Source organism: Plectropomus leopardus, chromosome 21 (genome assembly GCF_026936395.1).
Source record: "Plectropomus leopardus strain MGB_pleo_1.0 chromosome 21, ASM2693639v1, whole genome shotgun sequence".
Classification (NCBI taxonomy): Eukaryota; Metazoa; Chordata; class Actinopteri; order Perciformes; family Serranidae; genus Plectropomus; species Plectropomus leopardus.
Window position 1 is genome coordinate 20,478,913 of NC_142196.1, and position 19,184 is coordinate 20,498,096.

The following is a 19,184-nucleotide window of genomic DNA, read 5'->3' on the forward strand; positions in this document are numbered from 1 at the left end:
TTTGTGCATGTAATAGAAACTTTACTTAGACCTCAGGTTCCCTCTATGTATCTAAATGATGTCATTAGATTTTTTTGGGATGCTTCGCTGCAAATTTTAACATATTTATGTGTCAAACTGAGCCTCTTAAAGCAACAACATTTCAAAATGTTTCACAGCTCTAACAATCTCGATTGATAAATAACACTAAAGGTTAGAGAAAAAGTATGTATTCTTGATTTGGGGATGAACTGTCCCTTTAAATTTTGATTTGACGATGAGAAATTCACATAGGAACAGGTGTGACAAGTTGTGCCTGTGGAGCCGGGGTGTGTTGTGCGGTTAATTACCCACATCAGTGTTTTTCAGTGTTTAATCTTAGAGACTGCATGGATTTAGTGGCCAAGTTTCTCTGTCACTTGATTTATACCAACAGTGAATTAATGGTGGATAAACAAAGCGAGCGCAGAATAAATAGAGACATCATTACGTTTTACTTAATCTATCTTAACCAGATCGTCTTAATCAGATTTTTACACTTTTTACAGCAGCTTTGAATCAGAAGAGGATCGTTTGGGGGTCTTAATGCACAGATTAACTACTTTTGCCTTTTTTTTAAAAAACTGTACTCAAGATCTGCAGAGTAAATACAAATAAATTAATTAGGAACAGTGTTTACTAATTTTACATATAATATCATATACCGTAAGACAAGACTCAACAACACATAATCTTGGAGTTAAAATCCAAATTATGTCGGTTATTCAAGAGACAGAAGGTTAAATCTGCATGTTTCATTTCATTCATGAGAAGTTAAGTTTATACTGTAAAAGCTGATTTGATGTGAGGATATCATATGAGCACGTACGATGCTTTGCAAAAGTATTTTTTTCTTATTTTGTTGCATTTTAACTTGTAATTTAATTGGAATTTTTGTAATGGACTTACACAAATTAGTCAACATTGGTGAAGTGAAATGAAAGTAAAAGTAACTTGTTTAAAAAACTAAAAATTAAAGTGAAAGTGTAAGTATATGTATTCACCCTCTTTGCTATGAAGCCCCTAAATTAGACCTGTTGCTACCTTTTACCTTCAGAAGTCACATCATTAGTTAAATCAGGTCCACCTGTGTGCAATCCAAGATGCAGCACAATTAAGTCTCATTTCCCAAACGTGCATTTGGAAGCATTGTTGAAGTGTTTTAATACTATAATTTTACCAGAAATGCACGAGTTATTTGAGAATTAGTAAATAACGGATATTTTGAGAGAGTTTGCGGTTGTTAAATGCTCTATGACTTGAATATATTAGGATTTTTTTCAGTTTTGGGATTCTTTGTTCATGGAGGCATGCAAGAACAATGAGGTTTTCTTCCTGAATTAAATGGAACATGGGGTGAGTAACTGATATACAAATGATTATTTGGAGGGTGAAGTATTTCTCAGGGTTCAAACATATTTTTACCAATGAATCTCCACTTTTAAGCAAATTTTCAAGACCATACGTTCTCTTAACCATCGACACTCCTTATTGGTTCTTTTTCATTACTGTATTATAGGTTTTTTACACAAAACAAAAACAACAAAAATAAAAAAAAAACTTAAAAAATGATTGAACTGAAATTGAAAGCCTTTCATAAGCTGTTTGATCATTTGAAAACTGAACAACTTGGTTAAATTTCTTTCATAAAACTGTAGGAAAAAGGCAATGACCAACTTGGCAAAAAATAATTTAAAAAAACCCCAAGAAGTGGTTTTAAAAAGCAGGGGGAGAAAGAATTTTTTAATTGTCCAGAAAAGTATATGTATAATTACAATGTTATATTTAAAATTATGTGACAGAAAATATATAAAATAAATACATAAATGTTTTAACTTTTTTAGGTAATTTTCTTGGGGTTTTGTGTTTGTTTGTTTGTTTTTTTTTTTTTTAATTTTTGTGCTTATTTTCATGTATTTTTCTAACTTTACTAATTATTTTTTATTTCTTATACCTTTTTGCAAGTTTTTGGGCCATGTCTTGTTAAGTTGCTGATTGCCTTCTCTGTATGTTTTTGAGGGAAATCAAAACAATTTGCACAGGTTTTAAAGGGTTAGTGACATCAAAAGTTTTCCCATATTCCAATTATCTGTTGAATCTGAAAATACAAAAACCATTTATGCAAAATATTATAAAAATAAAATGGTGTTTTGTACATTCTTGATTTTTTTTTTTTTTTAGTAAGGAATTATGTTTAATTAATTTTTGGCTTAAATTTAATAAGGCATGTGTGTGAAATTTGCTGTGTAAATAGATGCCTTTTTTTTATTATTGTTAATAATAACAACAATTTTATATATAATACACACACATATATATATACACACATATATTAATCTATAATTAATACAAGTTTGTCTTAATTTTCCCCTAAACCGAGATTTTGTTATGTGGGATGGGCTTTGTCAATGTTTGTTTCTATTTATTTCTAATGAACTAAAAAGCCATTAAACTTAATTTGAGAAAAAATAAAAAAGCAAATAATTGCCAGGTCCTGCTCAATTACCCTTCACTGAAAGAGCGCTCTCATGCGCAGCATGTGAAGTGATGATTTTGTGCTCGAGCTCATTTGTGGGTAAAACAGCACGAGCGGGGCGCGTCTGAGGCGGCAGACAGGCGCGTGATTGTTCGCGGGAAAGCAGGTGGAGGTGGTTCCGGTTTCCGCGGAGCCGTGAAGCCGACGGCGGCCTCCTCAGAAAGAGCCTCTTTGACTCCGCTTCTTGCTCGCGTGGAGGAGTCTTGGGGGTGGGGGGAGGTACGGGGGCCTGAGTGGGACCGCCTCACCCCTGCAGAGGGGAGGAGGAGGCTGCGTGAATGAGCCATTCAGCGCCTTCAACCGTCTCGCTGTGAAGGTTAACCGCCCTCATCGCGGCGGACCTTGGCGAGGTACCGACCCTCCCTCTGGGCACCGAGTTCACTTCTCTCCCCGAAGACGCATGTGCACCGACGGCCAAAGCCCAGGGAGGCCCGGGCCGGGGTGGAGGTTCACTGACGCGGCGGGGCGGGAGCACGCGGTTCGCCGCCTGCAGGCGCTGCAGCGACGCTTTTGGGCAAACATTATATGACTGAGTGCGGGCACGCCGTCACTGCTGAGCGCCTTTCTCCTGGGCCAGGAGTCTTTGGATTTCACTGTCAAAAACAACATTTAAAATAATAAATAAATCATTTCAAAGTCTTTAAAAAGAAGTGGTAAAAAAGGGGCTGCTGCACAATTTCTTTATTTTTCTAAAGTCTGATTATTATTGATCCATTTGTGAGTTTAGACACATATATTAGTACCTCCTGTGTTGATGTTAAGTTAATTCTCCTTTTTTTTGGTCGGTTTTGTTTTTGCCTCTTTTCTTTAGTTTTTGATATCTTTGCTTTACTTTTTAAAAAAAACAAATCATTACAAAAAAAAAGAAAAGAAATGGGTCAGAAATTGAATATACGGCATAGAAAGGTAACTTATTTTTTCTTTTTATACTACCAATCAATCAATAAATAAAAGAAAATACAAAGAAAAGATATTTCTTTTTCTGAAAACTGAAAACTGTGTAATGCTTGTACCCTAACCCAAGAGAAGTGAGGAGGGAAGACTTGACTTATTGTTATAATCGGCTATAACTAGGGATAATTCACAAATCACCAATCAATTAACATGAAATTTTACTTACCAATTGATAGGCTGTGTAATGCTGTCAAAGTATGTGCAATATGTTGCTGTGAACTTTGAGAAAAAATGATTAATTAATTAATCAGTCATTAATTTTACCAATGATCGATTAAGGACAGTGCTTATGATTTGCAACCTTAATTATAAGTTGCCCTGTAATGGCTTTGGAACCATAAGTGTTATTTTTATTTATTTTGTTTTATTTTATTTTTTACCCCAGACAACCTACGGTTTCAGGAAATTAAAAATTAAAGAGTGAGAGTTTTTTGTCTTTGTTATCTTAGTATTTTATTTTACTTTTATTGACTAAAAATGGCATATTTTTCCATTTCAGGATTTTGAAATGAAAATATTTTTTTCCATTTCTGTTTCTGAAAGGAAAATCCAAAGATAAAAAGTACACTGATTCTTCTGCCATATTGCCTTTTTTTCAGCTCTGCCAAGCACATGACAGATACGTCCAGGAGGGACTGCTCGAGCATGCTGCAGATACAGATCCTGTAAACAGTTTCCTCTCTGAGTAATGACACTGAAACGAGCATTTTCACACACTCTCAACGGTCTGAATGAAGAAACAACTCTGAACAGAAATATCACTTTTAATACCTCTTTAAAAAAAAAAGAAGAAAAGAAAAGAAAAGGCAGCCAACGGCTTCAGCTTGTTTCCAGTACTGTTTTTATCATCTTCATTAAGGAAGACTTATGGCTCAAGTTTTTTCTCAGTTAAAGGATAACGTCGGTATTTTTTTCAACCTGGACCTTAATTTCCTGTGTTTTTGTGCTAAAGTGACTTACGGGAACAACAGTTGTAATTTTGACTTCATAAATGAGTGGAATATGTGCTTATAAATGTGGGCATACAGCAGCAAGCTGCCCGTGTGAACGCCGCCGCAGGTCGGCGAGGTTGCCGTTACGCACTGCTCGAGCATGCGGTGTGTTCCAGGTGTGGGTCTGCTGCTGTCTTGCAAATTTTGTTGTTCCCCTTCATCATTTAGACACAAAAACGTGAAAACGGGGTCCAGGTAGAAAAATACCAAAGTTACCCCTTTAATCAATAACAATGAAGGCCTTTGTTCATTTATTACTCCAATGCACAACCTCTGTCTTTAAAAACTGGAGTATAAATACTGTCCTCGTCTCTTGTAAGAATGCGTCGATGGCAGGAACATAAGAAGTCCAGAAACCTCCATGACTCATAAATCGTCTAGACATGAGTCAAAGTACTTATATGTGCAGAGATTTTCAGCTGGAGAAACTTCTGCATCAGCACATATTTTCGCTCTGTCGAAGTGTTTATGAGCGCGACGATGCTGTTCTTCAGCTGAGCTCTTCCCGCCAAATACAGAGCGCAGATTTCAGTGCACAGAAGTACAATTCACATTATTCTGCGTGAGTGTCCGTTAGTCCAGGCGGCGTGTTTGAGGCCTTTAGGTGCTGTTGGCCTGCTCTTGTTCAAAAAGCGCCATAGCGAGATGTGAGCGTGACCCCAGACCCTCCAGGTTGCTGAGGACGCAGCGGTGGTAGATGTCCTCACTGAACCGCGGGTTGCACACTCGCCGCACGTACTTCTGGATCAGCGCCGGCTCTACGGCTCTGAACACGTGCAGCCCCGAGTAACGGACGAATATGTCGTACACGTCCATGCTCTCCAGCAGCTCCTCGTTGTCCAGGATGTCTGCGGCCATCTTGGTCCGTGCGGTCATGTAGTCCGCGTTGTAAAAGCAAGCCTCGTCAAAGACGTGGCGGTCAAAGTGGCCGTCTCGCAGCGACTCCGAAGCGAAAGAGGCGGAGGCGGCGGAGGGCTGCTGGTCTCGGTACATGACGGCGGGACTGTACTCTTGGAAGTGGATGGGGAAGAACACCTGCCAGTTGCTGATGGCGTTCATTCTGCAACGATTCAGGAAGTCGGCGTTGACCTCCGTCCACACGCCAGCCAGGAAGAACAGAGTGTCCACCGGGTGCTTCTTTGAGATGATGTCCATCAGCTTGACCTGTGACGGCACCTCCGTCTTCACGCTGATCCAGGGGATCTTTACGTCTCCGTAGCGCTTCTCCACCTCGCCGATCATCGCCTTAATGCCGGCGAACACATCGGTCTGGCTGACTCGCTGTGCATCAAAGGGATCGTAGATGAACAGGAACGTGAGTAAAACATTATCGTGCGTGTCCAAAGTGTTCATCACGTACATGTCCAGGAAGTTACCAACGTAGTCCTGATCCTGGGCGGTGACCGGTAGGATGACCTGCACCCGCGTTGCCTCCGTCACGTACGGCATAGGGATGATCTCAACAGCACTTAGAGGTCGCAGCAGGTTAACTCGTTTGGCGATGACCTGACTGTGGCCTTTTTGGGTGTAGGCCTCCAGCGCAAGGTCCAGCACATACTCCATACCACGCGTGGGATCAAAGCGCCGATAACCATTGAGCAAACGCCGCTTTCGGAAGCGTAGCTGTGGCTGGTAGCGTTCATTCAGACGCTCCACTGCGATCTCCAGAACTGCGTTTACATCCGCACGGTCGGCCCCTCTCATCTCACACTTTGGCGAGCTGTCGATGCACGAGTAAATGTGCTCCTCAGTGAAGTACTCCCAGTTTATGACCTCGAAACGGGTTCTTGGTTTGAAGGGAGGGTTGATTCCAATCGGCCACGTGACTCCAGCCTTTCCCTCGGGAGTCAGGTCACTCAGGTTGTTGATCTGCACCTGATGAGTACACACGCAAAAATCCGTCAGAAAGGAGCACGCTGTCTGGTGTATAAACTGCCTTCATGACATTTGTTCTGTAGAAGTATTTAAAGTTAAGTCAACACAGAGCTAATGAACCATCATGAGCAGCTTCTTTAATTACATAACGAGGCTTCTCAAGCGGAGCGTTTTGATTTCGTAAGATGATGACACTGACGTGTGTGTCCTAATAAAACAACCGATCCTTTGTCTCGGCTTTCCGACATGTTTAAATGTTGAATGAGTCAGGAATTTCTGTGTTGGCTCATAAAGTGGGTGTGGCAGAGAGGAGAACAAACAGTAAACGTTCACATGGACCTTATCACAGAAGCTGAAACACGAGCGTCAGGTAAAAACGTCGTGTTTGGAGCTGGGAGGAGGCGGTCCAGACCTGGAAAATGTAATTGTGAAATCCAATGAGTTTTCTAGGTTTTGCATGATGGAGAGAATAAAGTATTAGTATTATTACAGGGTTGGAAAAAAAAGTTTGTTTGTTTGTTCGTGTAGTGTTTTTACCAGTTTTAATCATCGAGTCAGTACATTTTTGAGAGGGAGAGACCTCTGCGGGTAATTTAGCTCCAGATAAAAATCTCCTGAACATTGAACACTGAAGGAATCCTAAATAGGAGTTCACGCTTGGCACATGGGAAAAGTTTTAGCTGGTTGCAATCGTCACCGCCAGATACCACTAAATCCTACAAACTGCTCCTTTAAGCGTTACAAACCTGCAGCTGCTGTATCTGCAGGTAAGTCCACTCCAGCTCGATCTGGCTGAAGCGTTTGTGGAGGCGGTACATGAGATTTGGTTCTGATATCGGATGGACGGTGAAGGCGTTTTTAAACTGCATGCTGTCTTCACGCTCTGGATCGGCGTTTTTCCCCAGCTCGAAGTAACGATAGGTCATCTCCTGTGAGACACAAACATCGACAAAGAAAAGAAATGTTAGTACCGATAAAACAATGTCAAAAGTGCATTAAACTGATGAGATTTTTACCTGGTGCACCTCCACACAACTGAGACCCAGGTAGTCAATAATGCAGCGGCCCAGCCACTCATCAGGTCTCACGCTGAGGATGTCATTACGGCAGGTGTCGAGGTGGGGCTGAAGACGAGCCAGCAGACTGCGGGACAGCAGGTAGCCGTAACCCCCGTGGCAGTAGCGTGCCTTCTCCTCCCCGCCAATAAACTCCTCAGCCCTGCCCATATACAGGTCCTGACCTGCACTGAGGTGGCCCACCAGCTCCGACAGACGATCTGCCTGCATGTAAGTGTCATCCTGGGCTAAGAGGAACCAGTCATAGTCTGAGCCGTAGTGCTGATGGAGGTGACGCACCGTCTCGTACATCAGCCACACCGGACGGTCATCACCGTGGGCAACCACAGTCATGCCATGAGGCACCTTAGGGCTGCGCAGGCCTGTGAAGAAGAAGGTGCGGTGGAAGTGGTGGGCGACTGTGCGATTCACCGCCACGGCCAATGTGTTGAGGGTGGCCCGGGAGGTGAGGACGCCCACCAGCAGTCGCTCTCTGATGCCCAGTTCAGTGTGAATATACCGAGTTCTGGAGAGGTGAAGTAAAGACAAAGAACGATAATTTCTCAGCATGATTCACACTGGGATTTGTTTTTGTAGTTTTAGTGTACACATGGTGTCAGAGTGCATAAAACGGGATCAAAACAGAGCTTGTGGAGGATCCCATGCACCCCCTGACCAGAGAACCTGGTTAAGCCCCTAATGTCCTAAAATCCTAAAACATCCTAAAATCCTGGAAAAGTCTTAAAATCCTAGAAATGTCCCGAAATCCTAAAAAATGTCCTAAAATCCTAGAAATATCCTGTATTCCTACAAATGTCCTAAAAACCGAAAAATGTCCTGTAATCCTGGAAACATCCTACGATCCTAGAAATGTCCCAAAATCCTATAAACGTCCTAAACTGAAAGGTCCTAAAATTCTAGAAACGTCCTGTGATAATGAAACATGTAAAGGGGCTGCTGCAACTGGCCCCTGGCCTCCTGTGGCCCCCAAACAAACCATGTTGAGTACCCCTGTCCTACACACTGGACCTTTAAAGTTAGGAGCTGCATATAAGTATCTTGCTGAAAACATCTACATGACAAACACATGACACCCGCACTCACCTGAGGACTTTCTTGTGTGGCTTGTTGGGATCTTTATGATATGGCACGATACGTGGCTGGAAATCTTCTTCTCCAGCTCCATCCCTGGGGTCTCTCTGTGCATCTCCTCTGCCCATGAAAAGCCTCCCATTCCCCAGTTCATCTCCACAGGAGTCATCGGCGTCCCCTTGTGTCCAGGACACCATCAAAAGGCTCAGACTGCACCCCAGAGACAGCCCGAGGATGAGGGGCAAAGCAGGCCTGAACACGGCCAAAAAAGAGGACAGACGCATTTCTGGGAGTTATGAGCCACAGTTGATGAGGCTGAAGTGGAAATTTTTTACTACTTACAGCTGTGTCAGCTCTCCTGTTATGGATTAACACATTTTAGCAAGAGGATAGCTTATGAAAGAGGAAATTAATTTGATGACACAGACAGAAAATTGCCTCAAATGTCATATAATGTCTCTTTTATCCGTCCCATTTGGCGAGGTAGTCATCTCAAGTTTTAACTGTTATTTGACCTTTTAGTGGGTTTTTCTTTTGTATAGCTTTGATTTTAACTTAACAGCGCCAACCTCTATCTATGAAAACTGCCTTATAAATAAAACTGCCTTGTCTAAGGTTTCTAATCAACCTCTAAAGCAAAGATTGTGCACTAAGGTTATCTCGTAAATGACAGATTTTGCAAATGTAACCTCGTTATTGAAGATGCCCAAATGATTAACATGGAGGTAGCTAGTTTATAAGAGCAGATATCTTAATGTTATTAACGTTTATTACCGGCTGTTTAACAGCTGTGGTAACTGTCATGTAAAAAAGCTAACGTTATGTTAATAAGCTTAACATATTTTGTTAGCTTTAATGCTACTAGCTACCTCTAAAGTCAGCTAACTAACGTAGCAAGACGCTAAATGTCACCTGGTAAAAGTCACCCGTTTGCGTTAATAAAACCGTGATTAAAAATCGAAGCAAGACGACTAAAAGTTTTGATATCGTAGCGGAAAATACGACCTCGACCGTAACGTTTTGTGTCGGAAATCAAAGAGCAAGCTAGCAAGCTAGCATCGTTGTTTTAGCGCAGATATCCTCGATCCATCTCCGCGATCTGAAGGCGTAGATCCCATTTTTCGCCGTCGATTCAGGTAGAAAATCCGCCACACGCATGTCGTCCATTTTCTTCAGTTTCTTGACTTCCTCATAAATTGAGTGCCACACACACAGAGTGGAAATAACGTCCCTCTCACGTCGCTTTTTGCCCTCATCATCGCTGACTGAGCTGCGGCAGCATCACCTCTGACTGACTCAGGGGAGCTGTGCGCTGTAAATATTACTAATGATAACAGATCAGTCAAGATTACAACGAGAAAATAACAAATAGATACGCTATGATTAGTGTTGGCCTGCGTAATGATACAAGATGTTTGTGATAACGTGAAAAGAGGGCATGTAGAGACTGTATTAGGGACTGTTCGTTATTTATGAAGGGGAGGGGTGGTGCACAACAGGGGAGGCATGTCAAAGTTTGACTTGTGTTTTTTACTTTTTCTCAGGGAAGAGACATATAATGTAAAATAGTTGTATTTTGTAATTATTTTACTGCTTATTTATGAGGCAAACATGCTCTTTGAACTGGAAGAATTTTGAAATTGGTGATTTTTAAATGAAAAAGGGGGGTTCTTTGTTGTTGAATATTTTTGGTGATTTTTTTAAATAGAAACGCATGCCGTTCAAACCTGTATATATGTTGTTGGTTTTTTTTTTTAAGAAAAAAAAGCCTTTTTTTTTTTTTTTTTTTTACTGGAAAATATGCCGTCCAGATCCACAGGAATTTGGCCTTTTTTAAAGAAAAAATTGGGTATTTTTAAGAAGAAAACCCAGCAATTTCTTTTTCTTTAAAAAAATCTTATGGACTTAAAAAAAACATGCCTTCCAAACCTTTATAATTCTGGCCATTTTCTAATTTTATTTATTTATTTTGGCAATTAAAAAGAAAGAGCATTTTCTTTTTCTAATTTTATTTTTTTAGATTCGTAAAGAAAATAAATGACAGTTTCTTTTTCTTTGAATTATTTGGCCGTGGGATTTTTAAAGAAAACATGCCAAACCTGCATAACTTTTGCCTTTTTTTCCCTTTAAAAATGTTTGGAGATTTTTCTTTAAACATTTTGGTGATTTTTAAAGAAAACATGGCTTCCAAATACACAGAATTTTAGTCTTTTTTTTTCTTTAATACAATTTGGCTACTTTTAGAGAAAAAAAAACTATTTATTTTCCTTTTAACAATTTTGGTGATTTTTTAAAGATGCCTTTTTAAACCCACAGTTTTTTGGCCATTTTTAAATAAATAAGGTACAGTCCCTCACAGGTACAGCAAAACTTAGTATTATGATGACTCTCAATCTTGCTCCTTCCTGACATATGTATTATCTGTAACTTGTGTTATAACTGTTTGTGTAGTTAGAGTCAACAATCGCAAAATTTACAGATTAATGTAGTAAATCTGCACTATTTTAGGGACACTTTACTGCAGTCCCACGAGCAGGGGGAGGGGCTATCCCTTCTCACCGCCCTTTTTGACCATATATGGTCCGTCTGGCGGTTTGGCGTGCGGCTACATCCACCCGGCAAAAAGTGGACACGAGACATCGGTGTGCTCCGGAGACCAGTAATACATTATCAAGGTAAGAGAGGTATTTACACTGCCTGACAACTACGACTCAAATGTCTTAACATACACGTGATTCTGTTAAAATAAAGAATTGGCTTGAAAAACAAACATTAACCGCCGAATTAGCCGCTTTCGGAGCTTGTCGGAGCTAATCGGGCCTTGCGTCACGTTAGCTTTAGCGGCACAGGCCTGTCAGCTGTAGTTAGCTTGTTAGCTTAGCAACGAAGCTAACGCAGCTACTTTATCGAAATTAATGCTGTCTTCGTTTATGTGTGACATTTACACTTAATCGACTAACACGACTGTTTGGCTGAGGTCGTCTGTTGGTTCACCGTGAAGTGACAGATTTGCCGTTAATGTTAGCGGCACCAGCTACCGTTAGCTAACAGTCGGGCAGTCGGGTTTTATATTGTGAGGAGCCCAACGTGCGAGCAGGTGGGACTGAGAGGAGGCAAAATGCGGTGGTGGTTAGCATTGTCACTATAGTCACCGCTCTTCAGGCTGTACCGTTAACCATGTAAGGCCTATAATACCGTGAGCCCGCCCTTAAAGGCAGTAAAAGATACGGACATAAACTCCATGAGTCCAGTTATCGGTGTTATGTCGAAATATGTTCCCCCGTTGGTTAGTGTTCGCCTCCGGTTAAAATCCTTAGAGCCTGGAGTTAAAATCCACTTTATGTAACTGATGAGCCACTTTTATCCACATCCATACACTGATTATATGCGACAACTATAATCAAAGTATTTCTAAAGAGGTGAAATCCTCGAAAAACACGTCTGCCTGGCATTGTATGGTATTGTTGGATTTAAAAAAAAGTTGTAATCTTACTTTAATGTCTAGATAAAACATATGGAGAGCGATGATAGCAATTTAATCGAGTTTCAACATCATGCTCAAGTATTCAGTGATGGATGATGTACGTTAAAGCAACACTTGAGTTAAAATACAGATATCTTACCAGAAAATAACGTTGGAAGGAGTTAAAGTCACCTGTTAAAATAGTCCATGTATTAAAGCATTTTATATCTATCACACTTTAGTATCAAAATTAATTTTATGATATTAAAAGCACTGAAGTAAATACGTGCACAGTAAAAGTACAGGTAAATACTGGTAATAACAAAAAGCAGTTAACAGTTTGACAATTATGACATTTACTTCTTAACGTACACCACCTAAAAAATGGAGCCTACTATACACAGAAAAACGCCATCTTCACACAACTTAAAGGATTTAACCCTTTGAAAACTGGAGCAACATCACTTTTCTTGTGCTACTTTCAGATGCCTTTCACAAAAAGGTTAGGGAAAAATGTCTAATGATAAAGAAAAACTAGGGATAAAACTTTAGAATTATTAAAATTTAATATTTGAGATTATGTTACAGAATTACATAATTGCCTTTTGTTTTTTCCTTTTTTATGGTGGCAGGGGTCATTTTCAGGTAGTTTCCTTGTACTTATTACTTATCTTGTACTGTAACTAATTTCATGTTAATTTCTTCTTTTGTTGCTCATTGCCTTCTTCCCGTGTTTTTGAAATAGGTCAAGCCAGTTTGTTCAGGTTTGGGTTAAAGAACAAAATACAGTTTTCTTTTCCTCCCATTCATTTATTCATCTGTCCATCCTTTCCTTCCTCTCCTATTTTTGTAGTAAGTAACTTAAGCGCTTAGGGAAAATGCAGTGGAGTAAAAGTATACATTTTTATTTAGGACATCTAGGGACGTTACAGTGAAAGTTGACAGAAGTATAAAAGCTCATGTAATGTATAGATAATCCCAAAAGTACTTAAGTACTGTAACAAAGTATCATCACTTCATTACATCACACCACTGCAAGCATTCAATCCATTAATGAACACCAGACAAATACGGTTAGATTCAAATGAAAGTGAATGAAAATGGTTACAGACTGAATCTCCAACAAAGACTTACTAGATGGATATTGTGGCAAAACGTATGAAAGAATGACCTTTTGGCTAAATATACAGATCAACAAATTTGGACAATATCGGGGAAAATTGGTTGTGTTTGAACTCATGAGACGTTTGAGGATCTTTTGCTGAATGAACTGGCATATTTTTCCATTATTGTAATATTAATTGTGTGTGCTGAATGAGCCGTTTGTTCTGTTTTGTTTGTGTCAAATTTCTATGTTTCTTTAGAAAAAAAAGGTTGTTCTAATTTATATGTGTCCCTTGTTTTCTTCATGTCTCCTGCTGTTTTCAATAGCCTTTCACAACCATGCCATCCGACTTAGCCAAGAAGAAGGCAGCGAAGAAGAAGGAAGCTGCCAAAGCCCGCCAGCGCACCAAGAAAACTGAAGAGATAAACGGGGAGGGTGAACAACCAGAAGCTCAGCTTAATGGAGCAGAGAGCAACGGTGCGAGGAGGACTTTGACTAACTGTTATAGGCTCAGTTGCCTTGGGCCTGTATCACTCTGAAATCACTTTTGATATTGGCTTGACTTATGCATTTTTGCTTATTAATGTACCATACTTGAACTTGCCTTTTCCGTCTTGATGTCTTTCTTAATAAAATGTGAGCAAAATTGTGAATAGGATTTTATTTTTTATAGGTGTTGCCAGTTTGACAAAGGAGCTGGATGAGTTTGAACTGGCGAAGACGGAGGCACGGGCAGTGACAGGCGTTCTGGCCTCACACCCCAACAGCACTGATGTCCACATCAGCAGCCTTTCGCTCACCTTCCACGGTCAAGAGCTGCTAGCAGACACCAGCCTGGAGCTCAACTCAGGCAGACGATATGGTCTCATCGGTCTTAACGGCACAGGTAAAATGTCTCCTCCATGACGTGATATGTAGAAGTGGGATGAATGTTGCACACTGTATTTTTGATGTCACGTTATGCAGAGAAAATTAATTGACTTATTAACTTTGATCTGCCAGGAAAATCCATGCTGTTGTCAGCCATCGGGCATCGTGAGGTTCCCATTCCAGAGCACATAGATATTTACCACTTGACCCGGGAGATGGCCCCCAGCGAGAAGACGGCTCTTCAGTGTGTCATGGAGGTGGATGAGGAGAGGATTATGCTGGAGAAGGAGGCGGAGAGGCTTGCCCATGAGGACTGTGAGTTACATGTGATGAATGAAGCAATAATTACAGAGGAAGAATTTAATAGTCACAGAGGCAACAAAACTGAACACTGAAATACATTTACAAAAACACCACAGATCGAGTGTAGCTGACTTAACTTGACGCCAAGATAAGGACAACTGTCTCACATGTAGTTGTGCTGTTGCTGTATTGATGGATATTAATAGTAAACGCTGCTCTCTCCTCCCTGCGTAGCCGAATGTGAGAAGCTGATGGAGCTGTATGAGCGTCTGGAAGAGTTGGATGCAGACAAGGCAGAGGTGCGAGCCTCTCGAATCCTCCACGGTTTGGGTTTCAGCGCTGCCATGCAGCAGAAGAAACTAAAGGACTTCAGCGGAGGGTGGAGGATGCGTGTCGCTCTGGCCAGGTAAGGACACGGAGCTTAAACTATTCAGTGACATGATGTGATGCATGAGTGAGTGAAATACAACATTCATAGCGGCTATACAGAAATGTTTTTGGGCGCAGTGCTCGAGCAGCACAGCTTGTCCTGTGTAGATTCTAGTTGTTTTGTTTGTTTTTAGGTTTTTCTAAATAAATAAAAAGCAAACAGCATCACATAGCCCTGCCCGCTATCTAAAGCTCCCTCTAATGACACAGTGCCAGCCATGGCTTTAACTTTGTACCTGCTCTATTTTGAATGTTGAGTGCTCTCTAACTACAAATTTAGATAGTTCACAACCCACAGGGTGCCAAGTTCAGCTAAATCTGCTGATGGCAAAACGGTTTCTCGCTCCAAATTCACCTGGTTCAGAAAGTTCTCATATTGCCGAATAAATTAAGACATTATCTAAGTCAAACTGTGGAAGTTTGTGATTCAGCACACAATAAGCAAAACTCATTGAAGAGGAGTAGTCAATATACATTCCTTAATTGTGGGGCTAGTGTTTTTTTCCATTATCGATTGTTGTTCCATTATCGTTGGTTTGTTAAAATGTCAATGAAAGTTTTCCTCTGAACTTTTTTGAGCTTCTCTGAAATTTGATTGTCTGTCCTGTATTTGTCCAGAGCGCTGTTCATCAAACCCTTCATGCTGTTGCTGGATGAGCCCACTAACCACTTGGATCTGGATGCTTGTGTGTGGTTGGAGGAGGAGCTTAGTTCGTAAGTTCTCACACTACTTCCTCACTTTAATTAAGTCGAAACGGTTAATTACGTGTTGCTCATCCCATTTCTTGTTGTCAGGTTCAAGCGAATCCTCGTGCTCATCTCACACTCTCAAGACTTCCTGAACGGTGTGTGCACCAACATCATCCACCTGCATCAGAGAAAACTGAAATACTACACGGTGAGAACTCTTGGCTGACTCCACAGATGATGCCTCACAGTAAAATAAAGTACAGAGTCAGAAAAACGGCGTCAGCATCTTTTGGAAAGTCTTCAAAAGAATCCTGAATGGGCTCCGCCACATGTGATCTTAAAACGCTAAATAAGGGAACTGTGGGTAGGCTGTTACTAATTATGTGTGTGTGCCGCCCTGTTGGATGACCGTGCAAATCTATTTTTGCTTTCAGGGTAACTATGACCAGTATGTGAAGACCAGAGAGGAGCTGGAGGAGAACCAGATGAAGCGCTTCAACTGGGAACAGGACCAGATCACACACATGAAGGTGAATGAGAGACACCGTGTGGTGGAACGTTTTCACTGCACAGTATCGTTCACAGCAAACTCTTTGAAGCAAAGACATTTTTATTATATCATGTACACGCTTTTCAAGGTTTATGAACCTTTACTGTTATGTTTGTCATTAGTCAAATCAACATTTGTATTAATTGTTCCTCCTAACATCCCTCTCCTCCAGAATTACATTGCCAGGTTTGGTCACGGCTCTGCAAAGCTGGCACGACAGGCGCAGAGCAAAGAGAAGACGCTGCAGAAGATGGTCGCCTCAGGTTTGACTGAGAAAGTTGTGAATGACAAGGTACGGTAACGATGCAGGTTATTAATCTAATGAAAGCCGTGAGCAGTGGTTTTCAGAGGCTGCACGATTGGGGCCAAAATGATAGTCAGGATTACTTCAGTCAGTGTTGAGATAAAGGTTGTATATCACATACATTTTCAACATTAGTGCCACAGTTGATCATTTCCACACCAATTATCGGTGACCAAAACCTGATAGTGATCATATTTGACTGATTTTGACCCTGTGACACATGTTTTGATGAATATAGGTTAGTGGCACATGTTTATTATGTTACTGATACCCGCCTCTGTCCCCCACAGACTCTGTCATTTTATTTTCCTCCCTGTGGGAAGATTCCTCCTCCTGTTATCATGGTTCAGAACGTGAGCTTCAAGTACAGTGACAACACAGTGAGTACAGTTGATATTAAAGCACAGACAGATTTTTTCACTTGTATACAGATGCATTTCTCAGTCTCACTCATCCATCCATTTTTCCTGTAGCCGCACATATATAAAAACCTGGAGTTTGGTATTGACTTGGATACTCGAGTGGCTCTGGTGGGGCCTAACGGAGCAGGGAAGTCCACACTGCTGAAGCTGCTGATGGGAGAGGTGGGTACACTTTATTTCTTCATTATTCCACAACGGCCTGCAGTATTCTTCCGAGTATTCATCCTCCCTTTCTCTTCGTAGCTCCTTCCCACCGATGGCATGATCCGCAAACATTCTCACGTCAAGATTGGCAGATATCACCAGGTGAGACACTCGGCCTGTTAACAGCATCTCTTTTTAGGATTTTCAATATAAAACAAACACTCAGTATGTTACTTAAACATCTAAGCCACAAAATTCTGAATTCGTCATCCCATTAGAGAACACGAGAGTTCTCTTTAAAGGCAAAGCTGAACTATGCTAGTCCTATAATAGACCTTCCATTTAAAAAATATTTTTATCATAAAACTAAACGCCTCCAATGTGTCTGCTCGTGTTACAGCATCTGACAGAGCAGCTGGAACTGGACCTGTCTCCTCTGGAGTACATGATGAAGTGTTTCCCTGAGATCAAAGAAAAGGAGGAGATGAGGAAGATCATTGGTCGCTACGGGCTGACAGGGAAGCAGCAGGTAGTGTTGGGATACTCTTCCAGATAATGTAAAATAAATTGAATTTTCTCTTTGTGTTTTCCTGTTGTCTGCAACTGACACTAAAATGACAAATTTCCTCCAGGTCAGTCCGATCAGGAACTTGTCAGATGGTCAGAAGTGCCGGGTGTGTTTTGCCTGGCTGGCCTGGCAGAACCCTCACATGTTGTTCCTTGACGAGCCCACCAATCACCTGGATATCGAGACTATCGACGCTCTGGCAGAAGCCGTCAACGAGTTTGAGGGCGGCATGATGCTCGTCAGCCACGACTTCAGGCTAATTCAGCAGGTATTTCTATTTATCATTCAGTGGATTCATTTAAAGTGGAAACAGACAGTTTTTTTCAACTCACCCCTCCTTAGTGTTTCCAACTGTTATTGTTGCCGCTGCTGTTGCAAAAGCGACCAGATCACTTTCCTTTTCCCTCCGAGCAAAGCAAATAATCGCACATCAATAAACTCGCTTTAAAGGTTGTAGGTGAATGGTGGAAAACACCATCGTCTAAATATCAACAAGACAAACTGAAACTAAACCTCATGTTGCTGACTCGTTAACGCAGTATCTCCGATGACTTCGCGTTGGCTAGACAACAGCACCTTATAGAACCTTTTAGTGCTGAAAGTGGGAATGTTACACCTTCATCCCGCCTCGCTGTTTTGTATAGGGAGACAGTTGTCTCACCTTTAAGCCCACAGCAGAGGTAGTAACAGCGTCGATCAGTTTGCGTTTTGAAAGCAGCTGGCAGCCGTTACCAGCAAACTCAAAGAAGATCTTCAACTGAAAATGTCCTCAAATTTTGGAGACAATGAGAGCCGGAAGCTCCTAACCCCCGAGCAGAAGACGAGATCAGCCACCATAAAACAGGGACGGTAAATGATCGTTATTGTCATTGTTATTGTTCACAAAGCAGTACCTATAATCACACACTGGGGCGGCTTTATGCCTGTATTGTATAGTTGTGTTAAAAAAATCTATGTAATAAGAGCTAAAGTTAATGAGGGAAGCAAAAAAATGTGTATTTAAATAGACAGGCAAACTCTTTTCTAACTTAAGTTTATCTAACTTAACTTTTTTTCTAAAATACATTGATACTCTTGGTAACTGGGGATAGCTGTTAGGTTACACAATGGTATATGCACTTTGTTTGTTCAGCAAAAAACTTGTGTGTTTCCACTTTAAATTTGCACAGGATTTAACCCAACCACCTGTGGCTAACTTTAAAATGTTCTGTTTTCCTGCAGGTGGCTCAAGAGATCTGGGTGTGTGAGAATCAAACCATCACAAAATGGAACAGGGACATCCTGGCATACAAGGAGCACTTGAAATCAAAGATCGAAAAGCAGCAAGCGCATGATATCTGAAGAAAATCGTCGCACTCTGAGCCACTCCTTTATCTTGCATCATGGATTTGACCTGCAGGCGATGAGCAGGGTTTACACTGCAGGAAATGTCATAACTAGAACTGAAACAATCTCTTATGCATCTTATTGGACACGTCTCTTGTACATGTTGTACTGTATTTCCATCTTGGTTTTGACAGTGCCGCACCGTGCTGACCCCCCCTTCTCCCATTTCACCTCAGGCTGCACTCTGATTGGCTGATTCACCCGAAGCATCTCAGTGCATTTTGGAATGCATTCCATTGTGCTGTCTTCATAGAAAAGTTTTATTTTTCCGAACGTTCTGTTTTATCCCAACATGCAGCAGCTTTTTAGGTCATATTTTATGATATTTAAAAGTTGACTTTTTTCTGTGTAAAAGAGCAGTTCTGCCTTATTTAACAATGTAATGCAATAAAGGTTTGTCTGAATAAACAGAACATAAAAACTGCACA

General features: G+C 41.0%; 2 protein-coding genes across 2 annotated transcripts; one reads left to right on the forward strand and one right to left on the reverse strand.

The window, feature by feature from the left end:
* Positions 1 to 4,254: 4,254 nt before the first annotated feature.
* chpf2 (chondroitin polymerizing factor 2) lies at positions 4,255 to 9,898 on the reverse strand. Its single transcript, XM_042510484.2, has 4 exons — positions 8,535 to 9,898; positions 7,392 to 7,956; positions 7,122 to 7,304; positions 4,255 to 6,375 (listed from the first exon to the last, which is right to left on the reverse strand). Exons 1-4 carry the CDS (start codon positions 8,804 to 8,806, stop codon positions 5,101 to 5,103), a joined length of 2,295 nt encoding a protein of 764 aa, XP_042366418.1. The 5' UTR covers positions 8,807 to 9,898; the 3' UTR covers positions 4,255 to 5,100.
* A 1,140-nt stretch (positions 9,899 to 11,038) lies between these two features.
* abcf2b (ATP binding cassette subfamily F member 2b) lies at positions 11,039 to 19,182 on the forward strand. Its single transcript, XM_042510126.2, has 15 exons — positions 11,039 to 11,197; positions 13,417 to 13,567; positions 13,764 to 13,976; positions 14,093 to 14,275; positions 14,498 to 14,669; positions 15,311 to 15,406; positions 15,488 to 15,590; positions 15,817 to 15,912; positions 16,105 to 16,224; positions 16,527 to 16,616; positions 16,710 to 16,820; positions 16,902 to 16,964; positions 17,203 to 17,331; positions 17,435 to 17,638; positions 18,592 to 19,182. The coding sequence occupies exons 2-15, from the start codon at positions 13,429 to 13,431 to the stop codon at positions 18,709 to 18,711; spliced, it is 1,839 nt and encodes a 612-aa protein (XP_042366060.1). The 5' UTR covers positions 11,039 to 11,197; positions 13,417 to 13,428; the 3' UTR covers positions 18,712 to 19,182.
* The last annotated feature ends 2 nt before the right edge of the window (positions 19,183 to 19,184 follow it).